The 16,700-nt window shown below is 44.3% G+C and overlaps 1 protein-coding gene across 3 annotated transcripts in view; it reads left to right on the forward strand.

Moving 5' to 3' along the window:
• Window positions 1–223: 223 nt before the first annotated feature.
• The window catches only part of LOC135912396 (XK-related protein 7-like), a 29,898-nt gene continuing 13,421 nt past the window's right edge, over window positions 224–16,700 (forward strand). For 2 of the 3 annotated variants that reach the window (XM_065444845.1, XM_065444846.1), the window contains exons 1-5: window positions 224–450; window positions 984–1,167; window positions 6,911–7,101; window positions 9,537–9,746; window positions 14,416–14,700. In XM_065444845.1, coding sequence (XP_065300917.1) covers window positions 294–450; window positions 984–1,167; window positions 6,911–7,101; window positions 9,537–9,746; window positions 14,416–14,700 — 1,027 coding nt within the window. In that variant the 5' untranslated portion in view covers window positions 224–293. The other variant, XM_065444847.1, reaches the window with a different exon arrangement.

Raw genomic sequence — 16,700 nt, forward strand, 5'->3', positions numbered from 1 at the left:
CTAGGAGGCATTGGCCGTGCGCGTGCGGAAACTGTTTTTGTTTTGTTTTTTTTTTCAACCCGTTTTTTTCTTGTTTCGGTCAATGTTACTAGACCTAACCCAAGTGGTAATCTACTACCGTTGATCTAACCACCGTGGATCTAACGTTGGTTTCGGCAATGTGCTCCTAATGGCGCGACCAACGCGACTGATAATGTTTTCCTTGTTTCTTCTGGCACGTCTTTTCCGTCTCGTCCGCGCCGCGCCGCAACAGTCGTCAGCGCGGTCCTCGCGCGCAACAAAACTTTTTGACAATGACCGCGCGTGTTTTGAACGAAATTTTTTTCAAAAACTTCGTTTACGTGTGTTCCGTGTCGACTCCAGAGGACAAGAAAGGACCCAGGTTCACAAAACTGGACGTCTTCTTCACTTTCCTGTCGATCATAACGTTTTTCTCAGACATCGCTACCGGTACGTAAATGACCCGCTCCGCCCAAAGGATCGTTATGGATCCTCCGCGAAACTTTTCGAAGACTTACTTTAGTTAGAAACGTGCCCACCACAGGAACGAGCTTTACGTTATCGGTGTGATTGAACTATTATGAGTATCGCATGTCTGTGGCCACGTTGTCATGCCGTTTGTTTTGTCGACTGTCGCTTGTGGACGGCCGGCCGTTATCGCATCTGTCGTACTAAGCGACTAAACCAAGGGGGCTCAGTCGACTCGGCTTTCTTTAAAGGCGCAGTTTCTTGCCATACGGGGGTATATAAAAGCGAGTACAGATCCTTTACCTTGTCTGCATTACTTAAACGTCGCTACTGCTCAGATTTTGAGTGCTCAGTAACCGCTTGGAAAAACCGCAGCCGTGACAACGGTTTAGCTAAACCGTCTCAGGACGAAACGTTTTGCACGAAGCATATTATGTCCGTGCGCTCATGTTCTCTTTACGATGTTATGCGTCTAGCGAGTGTCTTCACGGCATTTTTTTCTTTCCGCATGTCAGATGTGATCGTGGTCACTCAGTACGCCCTGTACCAGCTATGGGTGTACGCCGGCATGACCCTGTTTTTCGTGCTGATGCCTTCGCTGGTGGTGAACGTCTGCAGCTTCAGGTGGCACATTCACGACAAGCGTGTCTCGAAGGTTATCTGGGTCGCCAGCGTGCTGCAGCTCGGCGTTCTGCACAGGTAAGTCACGCTCCGTCGCTCCTTTGTATCCAGTGTCCAACTCCATAATCCGCGTTAGCGTCGTTGGTGGATCAGCAACACGCATTGCGTGAACGCTAATCCGGAGTGTTGACCGCGTCCCGCTTCTTATCGCTGTATGGGGTATATGCCCCGACTGGCAAAGATGCTACGGTATTCTCAGTTGATAAGATAAACCGTGTTTATTCGTTGGTCGTAAAACACGTAACAGAAACAGAAAAGAGGTGTTTGAGAGAGGGGCTAAAAACGCAATCAGTACTTGTGTCGCGTTCGACAGTATCCTGTGCTGTACCTCAGCAAACTAAAGTATAATTTAAGAAGCCATGCGTGACATCAAGTAAACAAATCATATAATCTCGAGTCTGCTTAGGTATAAAGATGCTCAGGAATAACTTGGTGATAGTATTGCTGGCAGTAATTGGTTGGTAAGTTCATGGGTTCTGGCGGGCAACAAACTAACTTCTGTTAAACAAGCCACTGTGCAAGCTAATCCCATGATTATCTGATTTCACCTCTGGTTCTCGAAAGACTGTGGTTGTGGAATCTAGACATGGTGGCAGTGTCAGCTTATTATTAATGTTGGCTTGCTTGGAGCACCTAAAAAAAAGTGACTGTTAAAAAAATACGAACAATAATAGCCAATTTCAGCAATTTGCCTGACTCGGTCGTCATTTACCACAACGGCTGCAGGCTGTCACTACCGCCACCACCTTTTCAAGAATGACCTTTTTGCGATGCACACAGCGTCATCTTTGTCCACTACAGTGTTGCCTACTGTGTCATCCATAATGTGTGCACAGACACAGCTATTCTCAGAGTCTGCATCATGCAAGAAACCCTGAATAAATTTCTAAGCGTAAATGTTATGCAATAGCTCAGTATTTAGTGCACCCACCTCACAACTGTATATTGCCACAGGTGCGCGAGATATCTCCAGTGGCAGTTGCTGTGAAGGTTTTGTTTTAAAGTGAATAGCTTTCTTTGACTGTTTTGACCATTTGCGTGATTGCCGGCTCGAGGTCGCTTGTCCGAGGTTGGAACGAAAACGCCACCACAAAGGACGCGCGCATGCTTTGTGGAGTGTCATAGCTCTTTTAGATATGCATGCATGCCGTTGTTCACCTCATAATAAAGAATGTCCACCCATGCTACCGCTACAGTTGGACTGGTTAATGACTGTGTTCAAAACCTACTTAAATGATCTCTCTGCAACAAATATTTGTCGTCAAGATCGCCATTCCATTAATAAAGGAAAGCTCTCTTGAAGCGTTTAGCTATTCGCTTACACTGTCAATCATTTTCGATGGTTTCTGCAGTTTTTTTCCTTGCCTTTTGCTGAGAGGCTGAGATTGAGAAGGCAGCCCAATGACTACAGGGTGATGAAAAGAACAGCTGGACCTTGTTTCAAGCTTTTAACTGCCGTTGCAGCAAAAGTTTAGAGGGCAAACTTTGCAAGTCAACGTCACAAAGCGAGGAACCTCGTTATCTCTTTTCTCAGCAAGTCATGCCCTTAAGTTTCCCAGCGAGTCATGCCTCAAAAGGTGGTGAGTATTCTGGCTTGTCGATAGCTTACTGCAATTAATAAAAAACGTGCTTCCTCTCTCGTCATTGTGGCATGAACTGGCGGGGTTGGAGCCAGCTTTAATGTGATTAGCATTCTTAGCAGAAGTCACCTAGTTTGCAGTAGGTCTCTCTGTCTGTCCATATCTAACCTCTTTCACGCCAACTTGGATCACCAGGTGTATGCCACTGGATATGTGCTGCACTTCAATGAACGTCTTTGACACCAACTTGGTTCACTGCGTACGTGCCATTGGGTAATGCCGCTTTTCACATAAAAAAAGTCCTTTACAATATCTCCAGTGTTTCGTGGAATCGAACCCGCATCATATACATTCAGGTGTTCTTATCATACATACAGGGTGTGTCCACGAAAACTGTGAGTAATATTTAAAAATAGCCATTTTGAAATAAAAGGACGGTTCCATCGGAGATGCCATCAGTGGTGGAGGCCATAAGTTGACGAGTGATACATGGCAGTTAGTTGCTAATTAAAACAATCAGTTGAATAACTTTTAAACTTTAAGTTTCAGTGGTCTCATCGTAATTTGGAAATTGAAGGACACTTCCATACAAGCCATATCAACTTTTGGATCTAGAAGAATACAAATACCAGTGAAACTGCGGTACAATGAAATTCATCGGTCTGAGTGCACAAAATCGAAACTGGGAGGCTGCAGCGAGCGTTTACATCATCCATCAAGTCGAGACATTTATGTCATCCATCAGTCGGCAGCTATCACACTGGGCTATGTGCTCCTCGCTGTTTAACTCTTTGCCAATTAGGCCGAGCAATGGTGTATTGATGCAAGTGGGGCCCTTCCTATGAATTCCGTATTCTTGAACAGTTCCGTGCGTTCCCTGACCTTTGTGTCACCTAAGAATTCTACACAAAAGCTGAAGTACAACCAGTTTTTCATTTGCTGAAGTGTGAAGATGAAAGGGAAAAAAATCAAGTTTGAATCTAACACTGAGTGATGCACTTTATGTTGTATATATTAATAAAAGTGCTGTAGTAAGATGTTTATGTTTTCTGCTCTCCAACTTGAACAAATCCATCCGCCATGCTGGCTCGGCAGCTAAGGCGCTGCGCTGCTAAGCACGTGGTCACGGGCTTCAAATCGATTCCCGGCTGTGGAGGCCACACTCCTATAAAGGGAGAATGCAAAAATGCTCACATTCCAAGTTTTTGGTGCACATTAAATAAACGCCAGGGGAAAATATTACGTCGAGCTACATCAATAGATTATTCGTGTAGACGCCTGTGATAGTTTTCTGTGTGCCAATATATCAATTTGTTGCGTAGAAAATTGTCGCCGAAGGTCCCACTGCTGCTCCTTAATTTGGACACCCCGCGCCAAGGTGAACGACTTGGTGCAATCCTCCACGTAACCTCTGTCTGTGCCACTCTCTCCGAATGAGCCAGTGTCGAAGTCACTTGAGGGGTACCATAATCCACAGCAGGAGGTGCCACTTTGATTTTTCATTCTTTTTTTTTTTCTCTTACAAAAGAACTGTTCTTTCTACGAATGACAAATTCACTAATACAGAAGTCTAGTCTCTCAATCTAGCTCAACTTTATGTTTTCCTTCAAGGTCCTTTAAAAAAAAAAAAAAACAGGTGGTCACTATTAATCCCGAACCCTCTGCTATGGCATCCTTCATAGTCGTGCAGTTTCATGATGCCAAACCCCATAATTCAATAAACAAATGCAGGTGAAACACTGTGAGACTATTCTCAAGAATGCTGCAATGCATATGGTTTCACCTCTGTGGCTTTCTCTCCATCGCCACAGAAACACGTCTGCAGGTATAGTTACGGTGCCCATGATACGGTGTGTCCCCTTCTCCCGACCTTTACCGACTACTTTTTTTTTTTTTTGAAGAGTTACACAGAGCACATTGTCGGCACCTAATGTCGTGTGCAAGATTACCTCAACAACTGTCTCCATCACCTGTGCCCGTATGTATCACCCAGTAAACAGCAGGAGTGGTGTTGACAGCACAAGCCAGAGGCCATTATGTAACACTTTCCGTCAGAGGCTTTGCGACAACTGTGGTAGCACCGTTTCGCCTCAGCTTTCTAGATTCTGAAATGTTGTTTGCACGCTCTTGCGACTGCGCAGTAGCGCTGTGACTGAGTGGTTGTGCTGTTTCATCTGATGACATTAGTGTCTTAGCATTTCCCATTAGCATTAGCATTTCCCATTAGCATTTCCCATTAGCATTACCCATTTCCAATTAAGGTTGTGTTCCACCAGCTGCACATAGATAGTATTTAAAGCACTTGCACAGCCAGGAGCAGACAAGCATCAGTAACAGCAGAATGTTAATGCCATGCTAAATACTCTATTTAACCACGTGTGCCCTCTCTTTATTAGGTGAACATAAATGAAAATATGCGGATAACTGCCCCATCACCACTCCTGTGGGTATCGCAAAGAAGAAAAAAGGGGGGTATCTTAGTCGGAGGTTAAACTGCTGATGTGGTGGAGAACCGCTTTATAGATATTGATAATGGAGGTTATCAAGATCTCCTAAAGAGGTACATCCCACTACTACCATATTTACTCAAAGCTAGGTCTACCATCAACCCCTATGTAGGTTGAACTCCCCAAGGAAAAAAAAAACATAATTCGACCATAGGTCGACCCATGTTTATCTTTAAAAAGCTGGAAACTTTGAATGTGACACACCTTTATTTGCCATAAGCTCGGCTATTAAGTCTCACTAGTCAATGCCACATCCTTGTCATAATTCCATCTTCGTCATAACTACCAGGGAAGTCATCCTCATCGGATGCTTTGCAGGCACCCTTGACACCATAAACAACGTCACCCTCGGTGCCGAAGACGGCAACGAGGATATTGCGCTGGATATGCAGCGTTCCCTAAAGCTTGTGTGAATTATCTCCACACTGGCTTTACAGAGGGTGCAATGAAGAACTGCGTTAGCTCATTACTTTTGCTGGCTTTGTTCACAAGTATAGGTCGAGATTCTTTGGTCAGGAATGTAGGTCAATAGCTAATTTCCAGGTAACATTTTTGAAAAGGAAAGGTTCACCTAAATTCAGATAAACATCGTATATGTCATACTATTTGTCACTACTATTATTCTATTACAGTTCTTGTCTTATATGAGTTGCTCGTAAAAAATGTATGATCTGTATTTGCTGCTCCTTCTGCTAAGAAAAAAAAGAGGGCTGTGGCTTCGTCAAGCTGTCTCGGACAGCTCTTTTCTGGAGCTGCTCTATCTGCAATTAAATGTATCGAACATAAATGATTTGATTTGATTCCTGAGGAAGGAGGTGAGTTGGCCTTGAAACGGGTTTAATTAACCATACTTTTTAGTTGGACATTATTAGCTTCATAATTAATTGGCTGCAACAGGTAAACAGTTCTGATAAAATGTGTATCTTCCATTCTGCTTCTTTCTTTCTTTTCCTTTCTTTCTTGTAGGTGCTCTGAGCTTCAAGAGATTTTCATACTAAAACACTCATGCGAGTTAGCATTCATCCGTGTTATATTGAATCTTGTGTTCGTTATGTTGTTATGTGAAATAACCGCATGGACTCTTGAAAGACGGCACTAGTGGCGTTGCAACCATCATCATCATTATCAACACAAATTGTGCCGAGGAGCCTCCTCACCGACCACCCCTTGTTTTCTTTGCGTACAATTATCTCGGAAGGAAAACCCTTTAAAAAGAAAGCGCTGGCCAGTGTTGGGGAAGAGTTGGTGCAGCTAGCACTGACCAGGAAAGTCGAAGTGCTCCCCCCCCCCCCTCAAACAACCCGACGAGAGCCGGCGCAACTAGCATTTAGTGCACATAGTCGTGCACCACCTGTGCCAGGTGTCCGTGGACGTTATCACTTGCAAACTTGGAGGCAAATGTCGCCCAGCCAAAGCATGACCCGCCAGGCTGTGCTCCTTGAGTCTCGTCAAAACCGTTACGCAGAGCACTTCAGGCAAGGCGCGACCCATCAGGACGTATGCCCTGCCACTGCCAAATGCCGCATTGGTGATTGACAATACCTCCATTGCTAAAAATACTATGGTGATAAAATAATGAACTGACAGTGTCTTGTGGCTTTCTTTTTTTGCTTTTTCATTTCGTTCAAAGTGAAGAGGGTACCATAGACCTTCTGTGCACATTCCCACCACCAGGTACTGGCTGTGTTTGCGTGCTGGGCTCAAGGCTGAGCGGACACGAGATGTGGACGATTTCCACGAGCTGTACCAGCACCAGAGTGACCTCTGCATGCTCCGCCTGTTCGACTCATTCCTGGAGTCGGCGCCTCAGCTGGTGCTGCAGCTCTACATCATGGTCAACCACGAGGACTGGAATCCTTGGACTGGTCAGTACCAAGGCATACTGTGCTAACCTGCGAGTGGCCATACTCATTGCCTGTCAGCTCGCAGACATACAGGCTCAGATAACACCATGAGCACTTTGATTCAGAGGATATCATCTTATTCTATCTCTAAAACAACTAACACATGCTTTTTTCATGCATATACAGGTCGCTAAAACTTTTATGAAATGCTCTTTCTGAAATGAAACTTGACAGTGATGCCAAAGGAATTAGCAGACACTGTTACCAGGAAGTCCAAGCCATGTCATCATCATCAGCAGCAGCCTGGTTACGCCCACTGCAGGGCAAAGGCCACTCCCATACTTAAACCACCCTGGTTATGTACAAATTGTGGCCATGTCGTCCTTGCAAACTTCTTAATCTCATCTGCCCACCTAACTTTCTGCCGCCCCCTGCTAAGCTTCCCTTCCCTTGGAATCCAGTCCGTAACCATTAATGACCATCGGTTACCTTCCCTCCTCATTACATGTCCTGCCCATGCCCATTTCTTTTTCTTGATTTCAACTAAGATGTCATTAACTCGCGTTTGTTCCCTCACCCAATCTGCCCTTTACTTATCCCTTAACGTTACACCCATCATTCTTCTTTCCATAGCTCGTTATGTCGTCCTCAATTTAAGTAGAACCCTTTTCATAAGCCTCCAGGTTTGTGCCCCGTACATGAGTACTGGTAAGACACAGCTGTTTTACACTTTTCTCTTAAGGGATAATGGCAACCTGCTGTTCATGATCTGAGAATGCCTGCCAAATGCACCCCAGCCCATTCGTGTTCTTCTGATTATTTCAGTCTCATGATCCGAATCTGCGGTCACTACCTGCTCTAAGTAGATGTATTCCCTTACCACTTCCAGTGCCTCGCTACCTATCGTAAACTGCTGTTCTCTTCCAAGGCTGTTAAACATTACTTTAGTTTTCTGCAGATAAATTTTTAGTGAGCATGCATTGCAGTTGGTCCCTTGAGTTACTAAGCAAGGCAATATCATCAGCGAATCGCAAGTTACTAAGGTATTCTCCATTTACTCTTATCCCCAATTCTTCCCACTCCAGGTCTCTGAATACCTCCTGTAAACACACTGTGAATAGCATTGGAGAGATCGTATCTCCCTGCCTGACGCCTTTCTTTATTGGGATTTTGTTGCTTTCTTAATGGAGGACTACGGTGGCTGTGGAGCCGCTATAGACATCTTTCAGTATTTTTACATACGGCTCGTCTACACCCTGATTCCGTAATGCCTCCATGACTGCTGAGCTTTCGACTGAATCAAACGCTTTCAAATGTATGTCTCTCTAACGCTCGGAAGCGGAAAACTTGCCTCTAAAATTGCGCAGTACAATTTACACAGCAAGGATTTCACCCCATAGAAAGCCATCTGTGGGCTATTATTAGGCCTGATACTACTATGTAAGGAGGACATTCAGAGTACCATAGCTTTCACCACACCAGCGCTTCTCAAAATGCTAAGGTTCACACATTCTGTAGAGCCAGTCACTTAAGTCACTGGATTTACAGACATTCTCATATGTATCCTCACTTGCACTAAAGCATTCTGACCATTAAGAACGTTGCAGAGCACAAACACACAGAAACTCATATTTGAGTGCCGACCTCCTCTGCAGAAACAAGGAGAACCCCGTCTGGACCTCGAGTTTGCAGTGTGAAACAAACAAATAATAAACATTGACATATTCTGAAGATTTGCAAAAATTGACAACACAAAAATGTTCCCTGGACCTCACAAAAATTTAGTTTAGTCTTGCAGTTGAAAAGCGATTAAGTAGAAACATAAGCTTATTTATTTATTCATTTATTTAAGCTACTGTCAAGGTCAAAAGATAAATTTAGCCGTATTAATAATTGCCCTTCTGAAATGCCAAAAATTAGCTCTTAACCTGAGTTGATTAACGACTAGCCAGATGAGATGTGAAAATGGAAGTCTGGTGGCAACACTGCCTCGAAGGTTCCACACCAGCATGCATTGATGTCAGGGATTTTGACAACATCTGCTTGGGCCTAGTTAATTTTTTTATTGGTGAACATGGAAAAAATCTGTATTCTAAGGGAACCAAATGCTCGGTTAACAAGTTTCAAGAAAATTTATTGAGCTGCAAGTGCCCAAATATGAAAAAAAAATACATTAAGAATCGTGACATCCCACTCATGTACCTGCACTGAAGGCTCGGTGCAAAATTTTAAAAGTGGGACTTAATTTTCTCTTGTAATAATTGGCATGCTATCAGTACCGCACAATTGACAAGAAAGGGAGTTTTAAAAGAATACTTTATCCGAGTACATTAGTACAAACTGACATTGTGTTTCTATTTGGTGTCACCTTAAAGAAACGTGTTAGGCATGAAAAAAAATGAATAGTTTTTGAGTGTGAGGTGGCTGAGAACAAGGATCTATGTGATGTATTGCAGGCATCTCGGCACTGCTGTCTCTGCTGTCTCTTGGCTGGGGCATTGCAGCCTACGGCAAGGCCATGAGGCTGTACCGTGCTGAAAAACAGCAGCTCTCCTGGACCGGTCTGATTCTGCAGACACTGTGGAGGTTCGGGACCATGACCTCACGTGTGACCTCCATGGTTCTGCTTGCATGCGTCTGCGGCGCATGGACTCTAGTCATCATTGGTGAGTGCCAATAAATGAACACAAGGAAAGAAAATTCAAGCTCTTAACCAAATGGAAAGCGTAATACAATGCATCTTTGGGCGTTTGGTACTCCATGATAGATATTTTTAACACAGAAAAGGAAAAGCCATGGACACATTCATGAAGACAACTTGTCCTGGTTTCTTTCCTTTTGTACTAAAAAAAATTTTTCCTGCAAATGTGGATTCATCTATATGGAAAAGTTTGGCCAGAGAACTGTATGATCACACAAAAATGCAAAGCAATAAAATTATTAAAGGTCATTGAACAAAAAATTGAGTACCACAGTTAAAGGGACTGACAACTGGCCAGAATGTGTTGTGATATGTTGATGAAAATTAAATTCTCATTATTTATAGTGGGAGAATCCAGGACATTGTTTGCAGTTTAAGTAGCAGTAATAATTTTAAATTGGCAAAGAAAGTCTCAAGAACCACGAGGCCTGGCGGTGAAATCTTGATACTTTGAACGTATTGTATGAGGTTACTCTACATAATTTGGCTGCTATTGAAGGGACCCTGAAACGATTTTGGCGATTTTCTACAAACGTACTGAGTTGTTAGAGTAGGTTCTTCTGATCATTAATTGATGCATCTAAGTGCTCTGCGTAAAGCGTGTAATTTATTATAAGGTTTTAAAAATACACATCGCTGCCGATCGCATCGCACTGCTCGGCGGAATTTTAAGCCGCCCCTACCCATATGATGCAAATAACCAATATTACGTCACATGGGCGAGCTATCTGATTGGCTGACCAGGGCGCGTGGTCGATAATTTTTCCAACATTATGGTGAACAAATGTTGCTCGTAATAGTTGGAATGTTAGTTACTTTGTTTTTGTAAAAAGAAAATAACTTAAAGAGAATACACAAGAATAGTTTTTTAGTACACTTCAGCACTTCCGGCACACAGCAAGTGTCGTCTGCTTGTGTTACAACGTACTCCATTTTGACGAGAGCTCCGCGGTCAGAGTCGGTCTCAGTCTTTTCGTGAGCACTATGATTCGACTTTGTTGCCTTGTGGACTGCAAACCTAGCGACCTGCAAACCGCGAGTCCAGTATTAGGGTAAACTATTCTAGTTCACTATAGGGCAAACGCAAGCGCAAGGGGACAGGGTCTGGCCGCTTGACTGTGCCGGGATGAGCCACGAGATGAGCAGAAGGGCAAATGTGAACGGTCTGCATGGTGCAGCCACCTGGTGGCACAGAGCTCAACCATACACAGTAGCAGCAACGAAGTGTATTCTTTGCTGCTGGTGTGTATTTTTTGCAGGAGTGTAATCATCAACACGTTGATTTATAAATGTTTAAAATGCTTTACACTTGGTTAGAGAAATATTAGCGCTTTGTTTGACTGGTTAAGCGCTGCGCCAGCAAGTGTCTGGACCGTGCAGACCGATCAGGCTGCTCACGTACGTCTACGCTAAAGTTCCTTCATCAGCTTGAGTTTATGCCTCCAGTCATTTGCCGAAATGACCAGCTTGCCTGTTTTTAGCGGAGTACCGGACACGTTCGGCGCTACGACAGATGCTCGCAACGCACGCTGCTTCGATAGCTCTCGGTCGACGGCCAAGCGGCTAGCGGAGAGGTCTCGCGCGGGAGGGGGCGTGCTCCTAAACAACCGGAAGTGAGCGATGTGACGTCGCATCGTGACGCTGAACCAGTGAAGGCGGAGCTTAGTGCCGCTCGCTCGGCGAGCGAGTTGAGGAGGAAAAGCATAGCTAGGGAGGAGGGTAACTTCTAATCGCTTGCAGCTCCATTAATACTTAACGCTTCACTTAAATTGTGGTGCGAATGTTCTACTTAAGCTGTACCCTACGCGCCTACAAAATTTGTCCGAACCGTTTCAGGGGCCCTTTAAGTACAACATGATTACTGCTTAAGTTAGAAGCTTGTGCTTATTCTATGCTTCAGAAATCAAAAGTGCAGACATGGCTACGGCAACATGCTGAACTGCAAATCATGTGTAAAAGTGTCGTTTCGTTTTTGATCTGATTGGTTTCGTTTTGACTGGTTAAATACCAAAGCAGTTGGACAGCAAGCCACGAAAACACGTAGCTATTATCACAGAAATAATTTAACACTTCGGAAAAGATGACTCGCAGGAACATTGACTTGATAAAGTATAACACTTCCTTAGTTACAGCCGCCCTTGTTGTCTGCATCCCACAAATTCTGGTGTGTAATCACTATTGCACTCATCTATCACTGTTTGCATCATGCTCCTAGTGAATGACTACACCCTCACTGCAGATGGCAAAATTGTGATAAACAATGTTCCACAGAATTTTCCACGTTACCGCTTCATGATTAGACACTCTGACTGGTAAGCTTTTCATTGCATTAAAAAATGGGTGCAGTCGACTCTCAATAATTCGAACTTGAAGGGGCTCGAAAATTTGTTCGAATTAAAGGAAGCCAATTGAATGGAGGACTTACCAGCAGTGGTGCGTGTGCACTGAGCTAACACATTAGTGGGAAGTTCCAGAAGGTTTATTCACATGTATTTATAGATTGTAGTCAGCGTCCAATTTTTCTGACTTCCTCGGGGCCATGAGAACGTCCAAAAAAATGAATGCGTGCTTTTTACTGCCCCCATGGGCTCAAATCGCCACAGGCACATCCGAAATGGCTCTAAAGGCCTGCCAGTACACTTATTAGACGTATTAGTGCTTGTACTGTGATAGGAGACGGCGGGTGCACGTGTGTATAATTAAAGGAAACGTACCATGGTCCCATGACGATTGCCCTTTCTAACTTTTGGTATGCTTCACTGCGTAACATCACTGTATTGAGGCAAAGCTGACTTCTGGGAACATGCATCACGCAATGCGCCATGCTTTCCGCGCTTCAAAGCCATTGGCAAGGATTACAAAGGTGGAGTTGGCACCATTCCTAACAGCAGCGAATGTTACGGTGAAGCTGTTAAGGGCTAGTTCTCCCAGGATCGTGTCCACGTGTTGACACAAAATCTCGAAGATAGTATAATGCAGGGCCCACCCGCAATGGAAGTAAAGCAGGCGTCAAGCACTCCCCATACGTGGGCCGATCCTGAAGACAGTGCAATGCCGGGCCGATCCACGGCGGAGGTGCAGTTCGCCATTAAGGGGCCCACATACACAGCTTCGCTGGTCACCCTTCTTCACAGATTGGACTGGGTTGAGATTCACTGGGTTTTTTCAATGAAGAACACAGCGTGAACACCAAGAAGCTTGGTAGCGAACATTGCAGCTAGGCCTAGCATTGCTGTGTGCTGTGATGCGACTATGGCTGCCAGTGGATCTGGGTGCGAGAGTGCCGGCTCGAGGTGGCGGGACTCAAGCTAAAGTGATAGATTAATGGTCAAAGATGTCTAAGGCATCAATATACAGTAAGCCCTCACTATAATGAAGTGAAATGGGCAGCAAAAAAAAAATTTGATATAAACGTTAATTCAGTGAAAGTCACTACTCCATAAAAGTGCAGATCTATCGGGATCAGATTTCTCAGTTAAATTGCTTCCTTTCACAGCTGTCCACGCTTATACATGTGGATGGCTGCATGGAGTAATATTTTCCTGTCTGTTGCACATTGCTTCCACAGCGTCGCGGCTGCATGGCAGCGCCACTGAAACACGCAGGCACAGCAATGAGGAAAGAGCGGCACAGGCAATGCAGTGATGATAGCTGGCGAAAAAAGGCTGCTACTACTAACCTAACCTAACCTTACCACGAAAAAGGCTGCTACTGGAGTCATGGCACCTTCAGAATACGGGGGGTAACATAAAACCGCCTGAAAGGCAACCTACCCTCTGTGTACATCCATGGCCTTGGCAACATGATGAAAAGAAGGAAAGGACGCCCGGCCAGGTAGATCCCCACTCTAGGTCACCAACACCAAAACGTCTGCACTCCTCGCCCCCCCCCCCCCCCCCCCTTTAACGGCACTCTTGCAGGTCAAGTGCCTCCGGCATCGATCACCCCGACCGACCAGCACCGCTGCAGCCATTCCACCCTTTTGCCCCTTCTTGTCTGTCAAGAAAAGGTTCTCAGTCATGTGTCTCCCCACCTTCCGTGCTCTCCCCTCCTTTTTTACAAAGGACCTTTCAAAAGCTGCACACCACCACCCCTGAAGAATACCTTGTGAAGAAGGAGCTAAATGGGCTCCGAAACGTCGCGCTAATAAAATTCGCTTATTTGGTTGGAGTCACTCTCAAAGTCCCAACCAAACAGGTAATTCCGTCGAAATGTTTAGCTTCAAGATACTAATGCTGTTAGATTGCCTAGTTGGTTGCTGTAATTATGATGCATGCTACCTGCATAAAATCAGATAAGACACTGGTTCAAATCAATGGTTCTTCCAATGTTTTTTCGGCATCTGTGTCTTCTTTTTTGGAGGGCATTTAAGCTTGCACTGGTTATACGTATCACAACGCTTCAGGTACACCATCAGAAGCTTTCCATACTAAAGATGGGCATGTAAAGTAATAGAAAGTTGCTGCATTTGAACTGGTGGATTTTGCATCAGGTTCGTTGTTTCTTAGTGCTTTTCACTACGCCAGTGACTGCATTGCCCAGTTGCACCAGAATCCTTGTGCTATATAATCACTTCAGGAGTGTCAACGTGAAAAAGAAAATGGTTACATTGCTGCGATCTTTTTTCTTTACAGGCACCCACTGGATGCTCATGACTGGCTGGCTGGTGTGGCAGAAAACCGACTTTTGCCCCTCACGCTGGGAAGAACTTGTGTACAATGCTGTCGTGGGTGCCATCTACACCTTCTGTTTCTTCAACGTGCGCGAGGGCCGCTCACGTGGCCGCGTTTTTGCATTCTATGCTCTCATTGGCCTGCAGAATGTCGCATTCCTCACCGTCTACTGCGTCGCAAAGGGTGATGCCGACGACCTGCGTGTCATCACTTCAACGGCTGTAGTGCTGGGAAGCTTTGGCATTGGTAGGTGCATCTTTGGAACGCAGTTCTGAGGAGCTAAAGTGAGAACATGGCACCACTACTAGGGGCATTTTATTTTGCCCTTTGTCACAGGCTCGGATGCAGTTTGGACAAGCCTATGCAGAACTATTAAAAAAAATGAAAATGATGTGAACCTTTAGAAAACACGACCTCTGGAGAATACTGGGGCCTACGATAGGGGGTAAAGCTAGTGGATGGAGAAAAGGATGGTCACAAAATTTGGCCTCTGTTTGTGATTTGCAGCCTTTATAGAAACACGAGCGTGATGCCTCATGTGTGCCTGTTCCTCTTCTTTCCCTTTTTAATGCAATGACTAGAGGAGCACAGCGCATGGTGAGACTACGCAACACACTGCTTGAGCTGAAAGTGTTAAAAGTTATGGATGCAACAACAATCACAGTCGTACACAGTGTGACCGCTGTCATGGCAAGTTGATAATTGTATGCCTATTATCAAACAACAGTATTTATCGTGAATGTCCCATGCTTTCTCTTTATATTTTAAAATTCTTTTGTTCCTTCTCTTCCTTCTTTTTTAATCTTTCAAGCACGATACTTTCTTGTTTGAAATGCTGCGAGTCACTTAGAAAAGCCTTTAGACACCTTTTCTCAAAAACAGCAACATGTTAGCACAGGTGTGATACCTGTTAATGAACGTAATATTCCTTAATAAACTTGGAAAAGTGCCTAATATTGTCACGACCTAGTAGAAGATGGGAACACCAATGTACAGGATGTATAAAAGCACTTTATAAGAGTAGTCAATGCAACGTCTTTGCCGTCTATTTTTCTATCCGCCCGCTACTTCGTCATTTTCAAGGCCTGGCACATAACCGCAGTGATGATATATGATGCGGCAATGTGAGAGTAGATATAATTAGTGCAGTGTTTACTTCCCTGTTCCTCATCATCAACTCATTGGTTCCTCTAAGCTCTCAACGTTTTTCCCCTTGTACAGTTCACTTATGGTCACCCATTAAAAAGGTTGGCCAGTGACATAGCTGCTCAAGAATGACAAAGGAATGGCAACAAAACGAACAGGAAGGCATGCTTATAAGCGCTGCTCTCCTGTTTCCTACAAAATCTGTAAGGGTGTGCCTAACACTCCCAAATTTGTTGTTAAAGTGTACAAATTTAGGCGATTTTACTAATGTTGCGGCAAGTTTTAAGAAAAGTAGGTTCTGTTTGCGAAAAATGTTGTAAAGGTGTTGAAAGATGGGGCAAGCAAGGTTGAAGAATAAAACGAACACCAGAAAGGTGTTTCGACGGTGCCTGCACTGTCCTGTTGTAGTAATGCAAGGCGCTAAACAGGGCTACTTGCTTCAAGCAAGTTTATTCAGCCAAGTTCCTGAAGCATAATAAATTGGCAAGAAAAAGTAACTTAAAAAGCCAATGCGATGCACAAACACTGTATTCCTTCTAAGCCTGTGGTATACTTAAATTGCTGCTCCTTCTGTGGTGCCCCGAAGCATAACTAATCGTAAATAAACTTTTTATATAAATCCCACAAATTATGTGTGCTTAGGACAAACATAAACGAAAATGTCTGCTGCTTCCTTCCCCTCCACCCTCACTCCTCTCCCTTTGTCATATCCATGAATGCTCTTGCCAATTGTAAAATTAACAGGCTGGCAGATATGTATGTGCCAAATCGATTTTTGTAGGGCAGTGCCGGGCAGTATCGAAGATACATGTATCTTTGATAATATCTTAGATAATCTTTAGGTATCCTTACCTGTATCATTATACATCTGGCAAAATGTGTATCAGTAGTGTGTATCTTATGTGAATGCATCTTGTATCAAGATACAAGATACTGCTATATATAAATGTTGGTTCAACTCCATTTCTCATGCTGATACTGCTGCCGCTACGTCACTTGAATAAAACTAAAGACAGCGACATTCTTTTATCTTTCCACCGGACAGTGAGGGCAGGCAATGAGGTCGGTGCGTCCCTATTGGTGGAGCAGAGTCACGTGAT

The sequence above is a fragment of the Dermacentor albipictus genome, chromosome 6 (assembly GCF_038994185.2).
Source record: "Dermacentor albipictus isolate Rhodes 1998 colony chromosome 6, USDA_Dalb.pri_finalv2, whole genome shotgun sequence".
Lineage (NCBI taxonomy): Eukaryota > Metazoa > Arthropoda > Arachnida > Ixodida > Ixodidae > Dermacentor > Dermacentor albipictus.